This window comes from Pangasianodon hypophthalmus, chromosome 19 (genome assembly GCF_027358585.1).
Source record: "Pangasianodon hypophthalmus isolate fPanHyp1 chromosome 19, fPanHyp1.pri, whole genome shotgun sequence".
Taxonomy (NCBI): domain Eukaryota; kingdom Metazoa; phylum Chordata; class Actinopteri; order Siluriformes; family Pangasiidae; genus Pangasianodon; species Pangasianodon hypophthalmus.
Genome location: NC_069728.1, coordinates 2,266,637 through 2,285,613, shown reverse-complemented (window position 1 = coordinate 2,285,613; position 18,977 = coordinate 2,266,637). Strand labels below are relative to the sequence as shown.

The window sequence follows — 18,977 nt, the reverse complement described above, 5'->3', positions numbered from 1 at the left end:
AATTAATTCCCAATAACACCATCTGCATTGGGCCATGATGCAACAGCAAACCATGACTTCCTCTCAGAAGAGTTTCACCTTTGCTAATCATCTGATCTCAAGTGAACTTTACCACGGCATGTTTAATTTAATCCTGACCATATCCATATCAAGTCCTCATAATATCCCCTATGCAGTTCCACTCAAAATAGCATTAGATCACTTTACACTTTCTGCCTCACTGGTGCGGAGAGAAATAAGTTAGGGAGGATGTTGGTTGAAATCTAGCTGTGAGCTCTGCAAATGCTGTGCAGTTAAATCCCTCCTCTTTCCTGTTTACTGCAATTGAACCATGGCCACAAGAAAAGCAGCAGCAAATGAGCTGTGAAAGCAGGGTGATGTAATGCAACAGCAGATTTGAAGAGCTTCAGTGGAAGTGTGCAGCATGCTGTAGCCATGACTTATCGTGCAGTTATAAGTAATGCTCACAGGATGTCTGCAAACCAGGCACGTTGGCATTTAGAGAGCACTATGGATTCACACACCATTCTTCAAAAATATATTCTTAGTTAATGATGGTCACTCCAAAAATTTCCCATTAATTTTCAAATGGGCTGAAATCTGGTGACTGAAGGCCACGCTCATCAAACCATCCATGCCCTGCAGATGGGGGAAATTGTCATCCTGGAAGAGCACTCCAATCAGGATAGAAATATTACATCACAGGATAAATGTGATCAGTGAGAAGAACTTTGGCTTGATTTGGCAGTGACCCTTCTAACCTACATGTCTCTTTTTTTTTTTTTCCTCTTTCTCACTCACAGCACTAATCTCTTAACTGTTTTTATCTTAGTGCATGCAATATTACCCTCACCCTGGCCAGTTGAGGCATGGACTCCACTAGATCCCTGAAGGTGTGCTGTGGTATATGGACCAAGACGTTAGCAGCAGGTCCTTTAAGTCCTGTAAGTTGTGAGATGAGGCCTCAGTGGATTGGACTTGTTTGTCCAGCACATCCCACAGTTGCTCGATTGGATTGAGATCTGGGGAATTTGGAGGCCAAATCAACATTTTGAACTCTTTGTCATGTTCCTCGAACCGTTCCTGAACAGTTTTTGCAGTGTGGCAGGGCGCATTATCCTGCTGAAAGACTCCACTGCCATTAGGGAATACTGTTGCCATGAAGGGGTGTACTTGGTCTGCAACAATGTTTAGGTAGGTGAGACGTGTCAAAGTAACATCCACATGAATGCCAGGACCCAAGGTTTCACAGCAGAACATTGTCCAGACCATCACACTGCCTCCACCAGCTTGCCTTCTTCCCATAGTGCATCGGACCAGACAGGCTAGCCTTCGATCCCCACATGCATCAGTGAGCCACGGGCGCCCATGACCCTGTCACCGGTTCGCTGGTTGTCCTTCCTTGGTCCACTTTTGTTAGGTACTAACCACTGCATACTGGGAACACCCCACAACACCTGCCATTTTGGAGATGCTCTGACCCAGTCGTCTAGCCATCACAATTTGGCATTTGTCAAAGTCGCTCAGATCCTTATGCTTGCCCATTTTTCCTGCTTCCAACACATCACATCAACAAGATCATCAATGTTATTCAGTTCACCCATCAGTGGTTTTAATCTTATGGCGTATTTCTTACAGTTTGAAAGTTACTCGTCCTTACCCTTTAAAAAGCAGGGCTTTCCATGTTGGCTAAAATTAGTTTTATATTTATAAGTGTGTTCAATGCTTCCTTGAATAGGAAATTCACACAAAACGACAGATGTATTGCAATTTTTATTTCATTTGCTTAAACAAACAAATCAATGTTAGCATGTAAGAAATGTCTAATTAATATGAGAACAGTATGGTACAAGGTGAATGAGAAAATAGAAAAAAAAAAAGAAACCAATAAAATGCATTTTGTGGACATTCAATTGGATCTTGTCCAACACACATCTGAAAAGTCGACTTGGTCTCAGCCACTCCTGAAGATGGATAAGTTTTAAGACAACACAGTCGACGATTCATCATCAAATGACTCCCACTGCAGCAAACCTTACATTTTCAGACCTCAAAAACATTCATAATAAACCACTTTTAACACAAACCATACTGTAACAACAAAAATGGCATGAAGAATAAATGCACATTTTTTTTTTAAACAAACAACTTAAAATCTCCGTTTTATACTTTACTAAAGCAGGATGTAAAATGTGATTGAGGTTATGATTAGCCGTATAATTATTACTAGTCATTTTTTAAAAAATATTTGACATATTAAATGCAACTTCAGAACAAGGCACAAACCATGAAGATCACAAACAGATTTATCCACATATGAAATCAATCTCGATTGCAACATTTCTCGTCCATAGCCTTCCATAAAACAAAAGGCAGCTCAGGACAGTGTGGTGTTCTGGAGATTGTTACTGTTGAACTTTGGTGGGACTGCCACACACGGGGTGATGACATCATCAGCAGTATCATTATTTGATCTTGCAGGTTATTAAAGTGCAATCAACGCTGTCTCTATACAAACTTTCTGATTCCTTGACAGATTATGTTGGATGATCAGGAATGGAAAAAGAATTATGTTGTGTTGATCAGGGGTTTTTAAGAGGAACCGTAAGCAAATAGCAATCACCATGACAAAATGCTACTCTGAGGGGGAAAAAAAAATAGTACATTTACAAGCTCGAGAAAAAAAAAAAAAAATGTTCAGTCTCCAGTCACACTAGTCTTATGCTGTCAATTCATTTTCCACCTCATACATAGAGCTTTCAGACTTACAAGAGTCTTGAAATTCTAAACAAAATCGTACTAGGTAGTAAAACCCAACAGAACCAGAATTTGGAAATAAAACACAGTCCAAGGGACTCTTGAGGATAGCAGTGTACCTGCATGAATTAATTATAGCTATAAACAGGTTGTCCATGTTTACAGTTTATTAGACAAAAACTTGTGTGCAGTTTAAAAACACTCCCTCATTCACTCATTCACCGACTGGGGTAATAGATGATTACAGAAAATAAGGAAACGCACATGGGGAGGAAAACCGAGTGTCAGTGCTACACTTATTGCTTATAAATTGAAAACAATAAACAATTTCTTTTTCGTGGCAGCAAGATTTCCCATAGCATTCAGAACAAGACATGCACTAAAATCAAAAGAAATAAGAGAAGAGCCTGCAGTGGACCAAGAAACAAAAAAAAGAGGCTAGTTGTTAGCACTATCTACAGATGCGGTCTTGTTGATATTGGCATTCACCCATCATTTTGACTGAGAGGATTTGGTAAAAAGCTACAATGAATTACAGTAGAGAGGCATCATCTCACCCGATCATTCCAAACCATTTTCCCCACATACAAGACAAAGGTAATTAATGGCGAACAGTGGTTTATGGGACAGACTTTTGAGCATTCATCTCTGAATGTACCTGGGTATTTACCAAGACTGATTATCCCAAGATTGCGTGACTAAGCTACTTCATATGGCCATGGAATATATTAGAACAGACATAATTAAATGAGTTGAAGAATATCTATTCTGTCTTAAAGTACATACTCGGATTATAATGATATCAGGAAGACGAGCTTTACAAAGTCCTGCAGCAAGAAACTACACCCAGTCCTTCAGCTGCTTGTTTGGCCTGACTCTAAAAGTTTTCCTCAATGCTGCAAAGCAAGCTGAGCTAAGCTAAGCTCTACTTCACGCTAATCTGACCAAACAGGACTGCCCTTTGCTAAGCAAATGTGCCAAATAATGAACGTCACCTGCTGGAAAATACAGTCACTCTTCAATGATTAATACAGTATAGAGTTCAGTAATAGGTTGTGTTTTCCCTCAAAACGATTGCTCATCTTTCTATGATAGAGTAATCTTTTGCATATTGACAGTCACTTCTTTAGAAAGGCTGCATCGCACCCCTAGCTGGAACATTGAGGGAAATTCCACAGCCTGAAATCACACCTATGGCATCTCTTCTTGGTACTTGTAGCCCTAAAATGGCATCGCCATCAAACGCTTCTTCGGAATTAACATGGTTATTGTTATCACCACGAGTTTAAAATGCTTTTGTAAAATGTCCATTACCGCTGCATTTTTAGAAAGTGTCAGAACTGAAGCTGGCCTTGAGTGATGGACCATGGTTGGGAAATAGTTGGGGAGTCATGGTCTCCTATGCAGAGTTGGACTTGCCCAACTCCTCCCTGATCGCTGGAACACAGACAAAGAAGACATTTATTATTATTATTATTATTATTATTATTATTATAAAACAAGTTACATTCATTAATATTTCCATGTCTGTAAATTTCAAGTTGGACTGACTTTTTAATATACATCAATTCATAATTTAAATTTCATGAAGTGTGAATTTCATCTTTCAGAATATGTGGAAGAGAATTCAACTACAGATTATAATTGATCATATATTACACTCCAACAGCATTCAGTACACGTAAGCAATACAGGGTAGCCATCTTGGATGCCTGAAATCACCTTTTTCTTATCACAGTTTGCTATCATTCTGCCCCCTAGTTTAGGAATCGTAGCAGAAAGCTGGAAGTGATGCAGATAATATAGTATGAATTATTTATAATTATATTACATTAACGGTTTAGTATTGTTTAAATCAGATGTAGTACGATTAGGAATGTATTTATGGAAATAAGTGGGGAAATATATTTGTTTGCTACATTAGCCTCGTAGCTCGAGTACAAAACTACTGACTATATGAATATGCATACATACATATATAAACACACACAGAAAATATTACCATCAATAAGTTCTTCTTTCAGCTTTGACAGTTCCTTCCTCATCTCATCCAGTATGTCCTGAAATATTAAAACAAACATTTGGGATATGTCTTTTTTTTTCTCGATATTTTCCGTTGAACACACAGTAATTCTACTTAAAAACCTTAAATACAAGTTGAAGTCCTGTAACTTAAAAATGCACGTAATTGTAATTGTATCATTTTGTCTTAGATTAATGACCTGTTTCAATCTATCGTAGTCCAGAGTTTCTGTTGGCACTCCATTGGCACTTAGGGATCCAGTAGGAGTGGGTGTAGACCTTGGCCTGAGAAACAAACGAACAGGATGTCAGTGAATGAGAGCCACAGAAATATAAACAAAATAGTAGCTGAGGAACAGCAACGTGTTAACAGGAACAATCAGAGAAATACGTTGGAAACCCAACAAACTGCTGGGGTTGAGATTTCAGGCATGAACATGCAGCACCAGGCATGCAGGTAACATACATTTCATACAAATTACACAATAAAACATCTGTCATACTGTCGTTTGACATCTTTGTATATTTTATATTATACTGTATGTATCATATAGTTAAAAATATCAGAAAATATTAGATGTAGTACGTTTGAGTACTTTTCTGTTTTTTTTTTCCTAATCATACATAGTGTCTTTTGTTCTGTGGATTTCTGAAAGTCAGTGCATGAAAGTCAGAGGCAGTGAAATTTCAGTGGTTCTGTGCTACTGATCATGTTCAAATCCACAACTACAACCATAACCATACAGCCATTTTACAAATTTTGAATTGACACTAAATGGCAATCTGCACATACATCAGATTGTTTCAAATTGTGTGTAATGCACATTGAAGTTTAACAGAATCTGTAATTTAAAAATAAGTTACATTTAAAATCTGATGTCAACATGTCTATGAATGGAAAGGCAAGTCAGAATGTATCACTCTATCACATTAATATTATGGTCAGAGAATATACAATATGGTTCACATATTGGCTACTTCAGTTATATATATAAATACCAGTTGAGGATAAAAATCAACATCAATAAGTTTAAAAGGGTAAAGGCACTCCAAGCTGCAGTACTGCTGCAAGAACAGCGTAGGCATGCACACACCCCAACACACACACACACACACACACACACACACAGCAGCCCTCTCACACCCTGACACACACAATGCCAACAAGGTAATCACCAGAGAGTAGAGACAAAATGGCATGATATCTGATCATCTAACAGGAAGATAAATGAATCCTGGGACCAGTGCAGGGCTTTGCCAGAGAGAACTGAATTCCAAGCACATAATAGGGCTGTAACATTTCACATAAGAACAAATACAGGCAACGTTTCACTTACTTTCATGATGCCTTTTTAAATAGCATTAGGAGTCACGTGAAAGGTATCGGTGTCAAGTCAAATATTTGTTTGGACGTTGAAAATGGCTCTCCTGTGAGACTGACATCAAATATTCTTGGAAGAGAAAAAATGGAAACGCCCATATGCGTGTGTGTTGAGGGCATGTGGCCTTATCTTTGAAGCCGGCTGGGAGAGTTGGCACAGACTCCCTGCATACAGCCTTTTTTAATCATTTGTAGCATTTGACACTATAGCACCGTAGCACATTTATCTGCCCTGTGATGATCGAGACAAATTCCCACCAGGTTTCTTGAGCCCAAAAGTTGCTACAAGTTGTAATTTTGTTAAACTGAAATTCTATACAAGACAGCAACATTTACTAAGGCTTCATTTATTATAAATGTAATGATACTTGCAGAACCCTAACTTAATATACTATACTATAATCTTGTTTTAATACCACTAACGTACGCTACAGGTATGCTAGGAGAATACATTACGTAGGTATAGTGTATGGTGATTACATTGTTGGACAAACTAGCAGGTTTATGCACCTGAAAGTAAACTAAGACATTCGCAGAACCATCCCTCAACCTGCAGAGAACACTTGCAGCACAACAAAGGCTAAAAAGAATAAAGAGCTCCCAAACTCGCCAGGCTCTTATACCTGTTTAAGGAATCACAGTACTTTTCAGTACTCATCTGATTTCTCCATGGTGCATCCCGTCTGTGAGAGTAAAGAGACTAGCTGGTCAGAACAGTGGGAGTGAGACACTGTGTACAGTGTTTCAGTTCATGGAGATGAATCAATACACCAGTTTAAAGTCTTACAGCAATTTGCCATTTCCAATTTGTCTGCTACACAAGAACTGCTGTAGAATAATTACATCCGGTTCAAGAAAATAGCTGCAGTACAATACAGTACATCGATATCTGCAAATCCCTTACTAGGGCATCCTATATAAAACATGAAGCATTAAGAAAACTAGAAAAAAATGAAAAAAATCAGTCAACAGGAAGACCTAATTATTTAGTTACTGGATAGTGCAGCTGCTTTGATGAGCTTTTTTTTTTTTTTTTTTGGAGATGAGAGAAGCTGTTACTGTAGTCTCTCTGACAAACAAATTGTTCCCTAGTTCTCAGGTTGTAAGACGTTGGGCCTACACTGGCACTATTTACAGCAATACCTGTACATGAAATACTGTATTTCATAGGCCAACAAGAGATCCATTATATACAAAAAATGCGTGTGAAATAGTGTATTTAACCTTTGTGTGCACTCTCTGATAAGATGTAAGATCATGAAGCCATACTTTCTCTACTGGTGAAAGTTGCACGAAAAAAATACATTGTACTAAGCTTTGTACAGTGCAGAACACTGACAGTCTGAAATGATAATAAGCTGTACATCAGGTTTTAAATTGATTGTTTCATTTTTTTATCATTGTTGTGAGAAAAATCAATATTATAATTACATATCCACTATTATAGTATCCAATTTTGGTGAAAATCATACTGACTTATACTGAAAAATTCTCATATTGACCCAATGTTACAGAAATCACATTTCTAGACTCTGTTGCCACATCTGAGTTTAACAGTAATGCGTATTGCATAGACGGACAAGCATGGTTATAAGCAATAACACCATTTTAGTACGGCTTTAAATCTCCTGATGAAGCATGTCCACCCTATCCCATGTTCTGCCATGCGGCCTTGTGAAAGCACAAGACAAAGATGCAGATGCAGTCAGCGTTTCACGTGAGGAGGAACACACCTGTGCTGGTTTCTAATCTCACAGTCCAAAATGATGTGTGGAAATGTGCATGAAAATCCTCTAGAGAGGTCATGTGAAGTCACACAACTAGGTCATGAAGACATGTTTTGTGCTGGTTCATACCTTCCAATAACTGGTGATTTGCTACCATTTATGGTGTTTGTCCTTTCCCATGGCTTTCTGGGCATGTCTGCAGGCAAAGGCAAAATATTAAAGAAAAAAAAAAAAATATATATATATATATATATTATATATATATATATATATACATACAGTATATATTCTACCGCCAATACAGAGACTGATCAGGAAGACTGATGACACGCAATTCCTTAAGATCCTTTTTTCTGTTTGCTAGTAAACATACTACCAAACACCAATTCTGACTTTCACTCATGTATGTCAGCTGCATGCTTCTCTTCTGGGAACTGAATTCACACTGTTGTGCTCCTTACCTGGTGTGCTACAGGCTGACAATTTTGGAGTAATGGTTGCTTCGATTTCTTCCTGTTGGACAAAGCAGGAGGAGCTCATAGGTTGAAGGATAGTAGGCAATAGCATTCTAATATAGTCAAAGCATTGATGAAACCTTGTGTCCAGTTTAGTGTCAGATAGCAGGAAAATCCTCGAAATAGGAAAATGTTTGCTATGCAATCTGCAGTGTTGTGAACTCACCGTTTTCTGCTCAGGCTCTGGTGATGATCCTTTCTCTGCGATCCTTCTTCTGTATTCAAAGAAAAAAAAAAAATCTTTTGTCATATGGTATTTTATACAAGTTGAAGGCCACTTAAAGGAAAAAGCCCACCCTTAAACACATTAAAATTGTTCATGTTACAATATCTCTGTGTGAGAAGTTAGCTGTTGCGTACCAGTGGAGTTCAAACGGCATTTAACAAGAGAAAAATTTTCAGCGACCTCAAACGTGAGAATGATCAGGTTTTGCCGTTAGGTCCTAAAAACAAAACAGCAATAGCTTCTTTTCTTACTCGCCATTTTCCTGTGATGTTCAATGTCATATTAATGTAGACGTATGGAAGTTGGGCTCAACGTTTCAGAATGCAATGTAGCAATATGACATTCGGCTAGACAGCGAATATGAAATGACAAGCACAATGGCTTCCATTGAGGACAGAAGTATTAGCAAAGAACCTGAGGCTGAAGTGTACAGATGACTAGCTGAGAGCTGAACAGACTAAAGGATGAAAGAGCTGCTGCACCGGTCATTTTATATAAAGATGAATTCCCACTGGCACTGCTTTCATTGGCAGTCTAACTAGTAATGTCGGTAATGAAGGAAACTATTAGCCAAAGTGAAAACAGCGTTAGCCAAAGTGAAATACCAGCTTTTTTCATGACAAAAGTTTAAACCACAAAGTCAACTCAGAAGTTAATCATAAAATAAATCTTTTGGACCACTGAAGATCCCATACTAATATAAATATTGATATGCAAGTTTTTCAGGGTGGATTTTTCCTTTAAATGCACAATACAATTCGAAATCATCTTTTATTCTCTAGCAGTGAAGGCAAGTTCAGGCAACTAGATCATACTCTTCTGAGGTCTGACACATCACTGACATAGCCCCAAGAAAGAGGGGTAAAGTGTTTTCACTTACTGCTCCTACATATAGCTCAATGACCTGTATGAGGTCCCACGATTATGTTCCCTCTATCTCTATTATTCAGTGATGGAGAAAGACGCATGTAACCCACTGCACATGTACCACTGACACATTTACTTTGTCCATGTTTAAAATGTCACCATGGAATGGAGAGCGTTGGTACCTCCTGGCAAGTAGGGCGCTCATCTCCTCCATGAGTCCTCCTCCTCCAGCCAGAGGACCATTTCCTCTGGCAGCCTCGGGCTTGGCAGCACTGGGAGCCACCACACCTCCAACAGATGCACTAGAGGGCTCTTCATTCTGCAACAGGAAACGGCAATGTGAGAGTTTAATGAACTGCACACATGGCATCTTTCATCTGACTCATCTGATCTTTCAGAGCACAGTGAATTAAACATTTTACACTGAGTGTTTAGTTAAGGAGAAAGTACTAGGTTTTAGAGGATTTGCAGTAAATTCCTAATATATTTGAGGTGCTTTTGCAGTGCCATGATGCATAGAGTTAGTCCACACTGCAAAGATAATAAAGTGACTTGGATAACTAGGTAGACAACAATACTGGTAATCTAAAAAAGCTTCTATTCCCAGAGTTAGTGCTATTGTACTCTTGTGATTTTTTTTTTTTTTTTTTGGTTTATGTGATTCATATATATTACCCTCGACACTTTCCGTAACTTGGCGCCTGCAAGGGCAGCTGCCAGGCCGGACAACGGTTTGTTGTCATCGCCAGTGGGTGAGGGAGTAAAAAGACCAGAGGGCAGAGGTGGCGCTGGAGGTGGAGGAGGAGCAGGAGGCGGGACCTGGCCGGAGGGAGGTGGAGGTGGTCCAGGGGGAGGAGGCGGACCTGTGGGAGTAAGTGTGGTGGGGAGAGGGGGAGGCGGAGGTGGACCAGGAGGGGGAGGGGCTCCAGCAGAAGTTGGGGTCACAGTGGAGCCGGGTGGGAGAGGGGGTGGAGGAGGCGGGGTGGGGACAGCCTGCACTGAATCTGTGGAGAAAAAAAGAAAGAGCGATCAGATCAGTGAAGGATGATGTATAGCCTTATACACCTACTTCATTTTCACATAAATACCCTTAATCACCTCTCTAACACTGTGGTTCTAGCCCTGGCACTGAAGTACCCCTGCCCTGTGGTTAGGTTTCTCTCCTGCTCTAATCCAACTCATCCTACAAATCAGCTAAGTAACCAGACCTGAGTCAAGTTGATGTACATGTGATAGAGCAGGGAAAATATCAAAATATGCAGGGTAGTTGCTCTATTGCAATACGGCACTACAATTATGTACTTCAGTGAGTAATATTTTCATAGAAGGTTTTCTTTTTTAACACAAGCATGTTAGCTACGAATGGTGACTCAAAATGAAACAAAGATTTAAAAACCAATGAGGGTCTGGTGTAACATAACCGCAGGTGTAGTTTATGAACAAAAACAAAAGACAGTGATCAGCAATGAAAGCTGATGACATTTGATTCATGGTGATGAAATGTAAACACATTGATCAGCTTCTACATAATCAAATCCTACTGATGACATTTCAAGGTAGAATCAGACAGGCTGTGTCCTGTAGTTTTAGTTCACAAATATTTCATATCATAAAATCAATTACTGCTTTCAATTAATCAGTTAATTTGTTATCATTTGCTTTTATGTTGATACTTCTAATATATTAAAACCATTGTTACTCTTTTATGCTTAAACATTAATCTGCTATAAGTGGTCAGAATTAAAATTATTGAACATGCAAGCAACTGAATTACACATTAGTATGATAAATGAAGCTCAATTCTGAATGTGTATTTATATACATGTATATAAATATAAAAAAAATCAGCAAAAAAGTAACCTATTGAAGCACTGCAAACTTAGAAATTTCTACAACAAAGAGTATACATTATCCATAAACACGGATGACAGGAATATTATTTTAGACCAGGACAATGATGTACATAATCTACATGTACATGATTAACAATGCTGGATATCTAAAAGTCTGAGGAATGTCAAAAGCAAGTATTAGCGTGTGTTCATATTCAGTAGTGCCCAATTCTTATGTTTTTAAGTTTACTGTGTCAAACACCAGTGACAGCTCAACATACATGACACACATGTCCACATGGTGGGTGGGGGGCTCGTCAACAAAGCCAGAAGAATGAGATCCATGAATACCACACATAATAAAGCAAAAAAAGTTACTGATGGATTCTGAGACGATTCAAAATGTTAGAGACTGACAACACTTATATGAGCCAAAAAAAAAAATCATGCCATGCTAATCCACAAACAGGCATCCAGCAAATAGATGACCAAGAGCATCATGTTGGACTGATGTTCTCACAAATGGAGAGGAAGGCGAGACAGTAAAGCTACCCAAAAGTTTAAGATTCTCAATTCTCAATTCTCATACAGCAAAAGCACCAACAGCCACAGTGGCAGCCTCTCAGTTAAGTGCTGGTACTCCTTGGAACCCCCTTCTTGGTTTAGTGGGTTAGTGGAGGCAGAGAGACAGAGAGAAGAGGCCTTACCCGGCTCTGGAGCAGAGGAGTCTCCCAGCACCGAGTTTACAGAGCAATCAGCATTGGCAGGGCAGGCTGTAGAAGGAGAGGGGACAACAGGAGGCTGGGTGGATGGACAGGACACATAGGGGGTCATGGGGGTGGTGAATTGAGGAAAAGAGTGAGAAGGCAGGGGTGGAGTTGGGGGTGATGGAAGGGGCTGGCCCAAGATTGGGGAAGAGGCATGGTATTGAGTGGTGACTGGAGGCCCATTGGGTGCTGTGGGTGAGGAGGAGAAAAGAGGGCTGGAGGCTGGAACAGCAATGACAGGCCGAGGGCCGGTGGCTTTGCCAGGGGGGCTGCTGATCATGACTGGAGGCGATGGCGGTAAGGGCGTGAAATTGGTGGACTGGCAGACCACTGTTTTGGAAGCTGGGGCAGGAGGCAGAGCCGTGGGTGTGGGCTGAGCTGGATGCCGCCGGGGTATGGTGGCATAATGAGGTAGGACTGGGTGGAAGGCAGAGCCTTTCGAAGTGGCAAAACGAGAGGCAGAGTGGCGCAGGGGAGGGGTGGGAGGCGGAACTACAGAGGGTGAGGAAGAAGGAGGAGGGTAATTGGGGGTGGAAGGGGATACGGGTGAAGAAGAGGCAGAGCTCTTGTTGCAGTCTGGAGGTGGAGGGGTGTGGAGGGTACTTTCAAAGGCTGAACACATCAGGAAGGGAAGCCGTGCCGTGAGAAACAATACAGAGAAAGGAAAGGAAGAAAAAAAGAAAGAAGAGAGAAAGGGAGCAAATGAAGCAGGAAAACCAGCACAGACCTACATCTCCATTATTATTTTACTTATGTCTAGGACATTGGACAAGCTAAAATTAGTACAATCTGTTAGATAAAATCATCACTGTCTTCAAAAGATGGATCAGTCTGAGCACACATCAAGTAGGTGAAAGATGTGGTCTCTTATTCAGTACTTTCAGGAGCCAGTACCAAAAGGGATCACTGGACTAACTCCTAAAAGCACACCTCATTCTAGATTAGTCAAGCTAATCAACGCATGTGAGTTATATGTCGGTTAACCAATCACTCCATGCCACCTACGCACTTACGAAAAAACAAACACTTAAAGGAGATTCTGAGTGTGCAGTATCTACAAACGTCACATGGAAACCTGAGGGCAGGAGAATTTGTAGGAATACATGGTACAGTGTTGTCCCTGATAAAATAAATCTATGCAACAGAGAAAATATGGAACTGACCATCAAAAATTTTTAAATGTTGTATGAAATCCATACTAAAGACTTAAGCTTCAAGTGTTGGAGGCCCTTCATTTCAAAGAAATATACTGATGGCTAATATGCTGACATCAGGCTATGTGTATGAGCGTGTAGCAATACTCATGTTGACTGAGGAGCCACATTGCTCTGCTCCAATGACTCTTGTGTTGCCCCTAAATACACTATTTCTTCATGGTGATTTTTTTTAAAAACATGATGGGTTATATTCAAAGGTAACATTAGCTTCCTTCATGTCTTTTCATCCTCATGCAAGGAAAAATAACGGTCAACATGATCAACAATTTACAGTCTGTCAGTGTTACCTGAACACTAGTGGCAGATATAACTGTGGTTCTATGAACACCAGATAAACACCAGTGGTGGTGGTGAACACCTGGATATCCTCTAATGCTCATGCACATTAAAAAGTCACAAAGTGACACTGATACAGTATTTGCTATAAATAATCATGCCACAACATTCTTTTCATGGAAAATACTCATCGAGTGCCTGTTGGGTCGGCAATGGTTCAGAACAACACGGAACCCTGGTGGTTATCCAGTGTTCATACAGCCAGTTACATCTGTACCTAGCTTGTATTTCACCCCTTCTAACCTCCAGGGGCACTGTCTTACATTGGCTTACAGGCAGTTTTCCCACCTTTTTTTCTGAGGAGATTGCCAGCAAAAAGGTGTCTTCAATGAGACCCACTTCAGATCAGGTTAATTAAAAAAGGGGGACTCCAGCAAGGGACTCCAACATGAGAGTGAGCCCAGATCGGGCTCTTCAGGGAGCATGGTGAACGGTGCCTAGCTAATTTCAGAAATGCTGGTACAATTCTATGTGCCATCCGTTGTGCTGTGGTGAGCCAAAATTGCTGCCACATACAGTTTCAGTGTAGACGGGGACTTGTCACTATTCAGCAGCCCCTGCGTAAAGGATACCACCTTGGGCACTGGGCAGCACACCAGGTCCAATATACATGGTGCGCATCATTTTTCAGTTCCTACATGAGAACATACATAGCCCATGTGCTAGGGGTTCTAGCACTCAGGATCATTTCGTGCTATGATACAGTCATCAAGTTGCCCATGGATCCAAGGGGTCAAATTCACAGGTGCAGATAGTCTGGCTGGGGGTTCCACAGCTCCCAGTTCATCTGAGACAATAAGTCTGCCCAAGGAAGGAGTTTCCAGGGTGTTCAAAACACCAGAGTGTGACGCAGTGGTAGTCATTCCGAGGCCATGAACAGAACTCTGTGGTTTGATTGCTGAATTGTGGAGACCAGGCTAAATAAGCAAGGGAGGTGTGAATACATACAACCCCTGGCAAAAATTTTGGAATCACCACGCTAAGAGGACATTCACCCAGTTTTTTTTTTTTTCCAAACTTCGCAGCAAATTAATAAAATTAGTACTTTGCTGCTCCTCCTCAGGCTTTTATGGTGGCCTGAATTATTTGAGGCAAAGACCTCACTATTGAAAAATAATATTTTCCATCAAGCTGGGTCCAACTTTCTCGAATAGCAGTTGACAGATCAGCTTTGCAGGATGGAGCCTTGTCATGGACCAATTTTTTAAATTTCCACCAAAAATTTTCAATTGGATTGAGATCCGGACTGTTTGCTGGCCATGTCATTGAGTTGATATGCCTTTCCTGAAGAAAAGCTTTAACACTCTTTGCTCTGTGGCAAGATGCATTGTCATCCTGAAAAATTATTTCATCATCACCAAACCTATTTTCTATGGATAGAATGAGAAAAATGTCCAAAATTTCAATGTACACCTGTGCATGGACTCTTGAGGTAATGATTGCCATCTCTCCTGGTCCTTTACCTAACATGCAAAATCCATATCATAAATGAGTTGGGAAATTTGATTGCCTGAAGAAAACAGTCATCTTTATACGTTTTATTAGAACGGCACCAGACATAAGTTCTATCATCATCTCCTTGGCCAATGCAGAGTTGTGATTCATCACTGAATATCACTTTCTTCCAATCACAGCTGACTGGGAATAACCAACAACTTGTGCCACACGCTGTGTTGGATTTCCTTCTTGAAGGAGTTATAATCCTTTCCATTGTTTCAATTGACAGCTCTCTTGTTGTGGCCATGTTTCCTTTCAATTAGCCAAGTCCAACAGCTCGTTAAGGTCTGTAAGCACTCTCTTTTTAACTGCAGACTAATTTGCATTTTTAGACTTGTGCCACTATTTGTTTTAGAAATGTAAATTACAAGGTGATTCCATTTTTTTCCCCTCTACTTGATCTGAAAAAAAAATGCCATTAATTAAAATAATTTAATTTAATTTAATTGGTTTGAGGTATGTTTCATGAAGCCAGATTGCTCAGCTATTAAACAAAAATTGGTTTGTGTCATATCTGTGATTTGTTTATTTGCTACGAAGTACAAACATCTCCAAGTGTGGTGATTCCATAATTTTTGCCAGGGGTTGTACATAGGAGGAATGCAGACATTAGGCCATTGGACCAGTTGTGGGCTAGCTCATCTTGTCCCAGAGGGTCGTTCGGCTCTGCTAGGGAGAGCTGTGGTTGACAAAGAGAGGACTAGGCTTCAGCAAAGCAGTCCATCTGTGATTTTTTTTTCCCCCGAGATTTGCTGCACACTCAGGGCATATGCACTGCCTCAACCGTGCATCTGCTGACCCATTTTGCTGACCAAGTAGGTAAGTTGAGCTCAGTGAGGCTAGCCATCAGTGTGGACACATTATGAACTTTCATGTAAGACAGAGCATTTTCGTCCTTGTGCTGCACTGGTGATTTATGCACCTGACTGTCACTCTGTAACCTGAATGGATCAGGACATGATGATGTCTCAGAGCAGGTACAAAGGCCCTGAGGGTTAGCCAGGCATCCCTCAGATCTAGCAGGTTGATGTGTTCTGACCTCATATCGCAGGTCCATACAGCACCTGTGACACTACACTACTCCTAATCCAGTGAGGGAGGCGTCTGTGGTGATAGGCTCTGTCTGCTGCGGAATCAGTCCTTGGCATACCCCTTTCATGAGAAAGACTTTGCATCTCCAGCAACTCGTTCTTCATGAAGATGAAAATATCTCTGCTGATATAGCTGATTGTTACGCATTGCACAGATACACTGACATGAACTAGTCTGATGGCTGAATAGCATGGACAATGTCTGACAACATAAGCATGTGAAAGGGGAGGACCTTCAGGAAATGTGTCCTCTCAGATCTAGAATGTTTCTGAACATGTTAAGTATGAATATGTTGAGCAGACCCCTTGCTGTATCCCCGCTAGAGCTTCTTTGGCCACAAACCCAAATAGCAGCCCAGGCATGCAGGGCAGACTTCCCAGGTTCACTTGCATGCTTCTGGCACTGTGGACTGTGCCAGCCACACTCTGCACTATGTGGAAACGAGATTGGTGGAGAGCCTTCCAATCACCCTGGCCATGTGCCCTGTTGTCACAAGCAAGGGTTCACTTAACTCCGTAGTGGAGGGACCGGCCTCTAAGGATTGGTACAGTCATTCCAATGCTAGCTGGAAAATCACCGAAGCTTTACCAGAACAAATCTTTAGAGAGAATGGTGTGACAAGGGTGCAGCATAAGGCTGATGGAGGGACACTCCTGGTTCCTACATTGCTGGTAGTTCCAGTGGGTATGAGGGGAAAAAGAGGGACACACGCTCCATATACTGTGAACCAGAGCAAGCTGCTGAACAACTCTCTAGATATCTTGAACACTGTAAGGCATCTAGAGAGCACTCTAAGCCAGGAAGTCACAGGCTCAATGCTCCAACAGAGAATAAATACAGTCAGGTCTGGACGTATTTGAACAATGATGGAGTTTTCGTGATTTTGCCTTTATACACCATCACAACTGATTTGATATGAAACAATCAAGATGTGATCGAAGTGTGGACTTTCAGTTTTATTTTAAGATGTTCCACAAAAATATGGCATTTAGGAATTACAGCCATTTTAAGCAAAGTACTTCCATTTTCAGGGGCTCAAAGGTATTTGGACAATTGACTGACAAGAAGTTAATTGACCAGGTGCGGCCCATTCCCTCATTACTTCTAGACAAACGAAGCAGATAAAAGGTCTGGAGTTGATATCAGGTATTGAGTTGGCATTTGGCAGCTGTTTGACTGGAGCTACCAATATGAAGTCCAAAGAGATCTCAATGCAAGTGAAGGAGGCCATCATTAGGCTGAAAAAACAACATAAATCTATAAGAGAGATAGCAAAAACCTTAGGTGTGGCCAAATCAACAGTTGGGTACATTCGTAAAAAGAAAGAAAGCACTGGTGAGCTCAACAACATCGAAAGGCCTGGAAGACCACAGAAGACAACTAAAGTGGATGATTGCAGAATCTTTTCCTTGGTGAAGAAAAACCCCTTCACAATATCAACGGAATTCAAGAATACTCTGGAGAAGGTAGGCGTATCATTGTCAAAATCTACAATCAAGAGACGCCTTCATGAATGTAAATACAGACGGTTTACAACAAGGTGCAAACCACTGGTAACATTCAAGAACAGGAAAGCCAGATTAGACTTTGCCAGAAAACATCTAAAAAAGCCTCCCATGTTCTGGAATAAAATTCTTTGGACTGATGAAACCAAGATTAACTTGCACCAGAATGATGGGAAGAGAAAAGTATGGCGAAAGAAAGGAACAGCTCATGATCCAAAGTATACCACATCATGTGTCAAACATGGTGGAGGCAGTGTTATGTCATGGGCATGTATGGCTGCCAATGGAACGGGCTCACTGGTGTTTATTGATGATGTGACTGCTGACAGAAGTAGCAGGATGAATTCTGAGGTGTATAGGGCTATACTCTCTGCTCACATTCAGCCAAATTCTACAAAACTGTTAGGATGCCGCTTCACTGTGCAGGTGGATAATGACCCTAAACATACTGCGAAAGCAACTCAAGACTTTTTGAAGGCAAAGAAATGGAATATTCTTCAATGGCCAAGTCAGTCGCCTGATCTCAATCCAATAGAGCATGCTTTTCACTTACTGAAGACAAGACGGAAGGCAGAAAGACCCACAAACAAGCAGCAACTGAAGGTGGCTGTGCAGGGCTGGCAAAGCATCTCCAGGGAGGAAACACAGAATTTGAGTTTTGAGAACATGGGCTCCAGACTTCAGGCAGTCATTTTGGAGCCATACTTTTATCCAAGTATTAAAATTATGGTTATATTTACAATTATGTCACTTTATCCAAATACCTCTGAGCCCCTGAAAATGGAGGTACTTTGTTGAAAATGGCTCTAATTCCTAAATGGTAAATGCCATATTTTTGTGGAACCTCTTAAAATAAAGCTGAAAGTCTACACTTCAATCACATCTTGATTGTTTTATTTCAGATCCATTGTGGTGGTGTATAAAGGCAAAATCACAAAAACTCTGTCATTGTCCAAATACTTCCAGACCTGACTGTAGATACACTCACTGTGGTGGAGTGAAGAGGTGAGAAAAAAAATTCACAACTTTAGAGGACAGAAAAACTGCAGCTCTGACCATAGTTACAAGCCGCACAGGATGGCTCCAAAATCTACATGTGGCCCAACATGTGCACCAATGGCGAGTAGCAAAAAGGAAAAGAAGTGACGTGATGTGAGGTTATTTACTGCAAATACTATACATCACTGTCACATCGTGACTTTGCTGAATGTCTTGGTGTGCATGTGCACACTTACA

General features: G+C 40.7%; 1 protein-coding gene across 9 annotated transcripts in view; it reads right to left on the bottom strand.

Annotated features, from left to right (window-relative positions):
• Positions 1-1,760: 1,760 nt before the first annotated feature.
• enah (ENAH actin regulator) overlaps positions 1,761-18,977 on the bottom strand; it is an 86,680-nt gene continuing 69,463 nt past the window's right edge. For 5 of the 9 annotated variants that reach the window (XM_053242378.1, XM_053242379.1, XM_053242377.1 and 2 more), the window contains 10 exons: positions 12,035-12,706; positions 10,171-10,499; positions 9,678-9,814; positions 8,569-8,617; positions 8,349-8,400; positions 8,017-8,083; positions 6,784-6,843; positions 4,980-5,064; positions 4,760-4,817; positions 1,761-4,194 (listed from right to left, as the gene is read on the bottom strand). In XM_053242378.1, coding sequence (XP_053098353.1) covers positions 4,157-4,194; positions 4,760-4,817; positions 4,980-5,064; positions 6,784-6,843; positions 8,017-8,083; positions 8,349-8,400; positions 8,569-8,617; positions 9,678-9,814; positions 10,171-10,499; positions 12,035-12,706 — 1,547 coding nt within the window. In that variant the 3' untranslated portion in view covers positions 1,761-4,156. Of the gene's footprint in view, positions 4,195-4,759; positions 4,818-4,979; positions 5,065-6,783; positions 6,844-7,893; positions 8,084-8,348; positions 8,401-8,568; positions 8,618-9,677; positions 9,815-10,170; positions 10,500-12,034; positions 12,707-18,977 lie in introns of those variants that run through there. The other 4 variants (XM_053242376.1, XM_053242381.1, XM_053242382.1 and 1 more) reach the window with 4 other exon arrangements.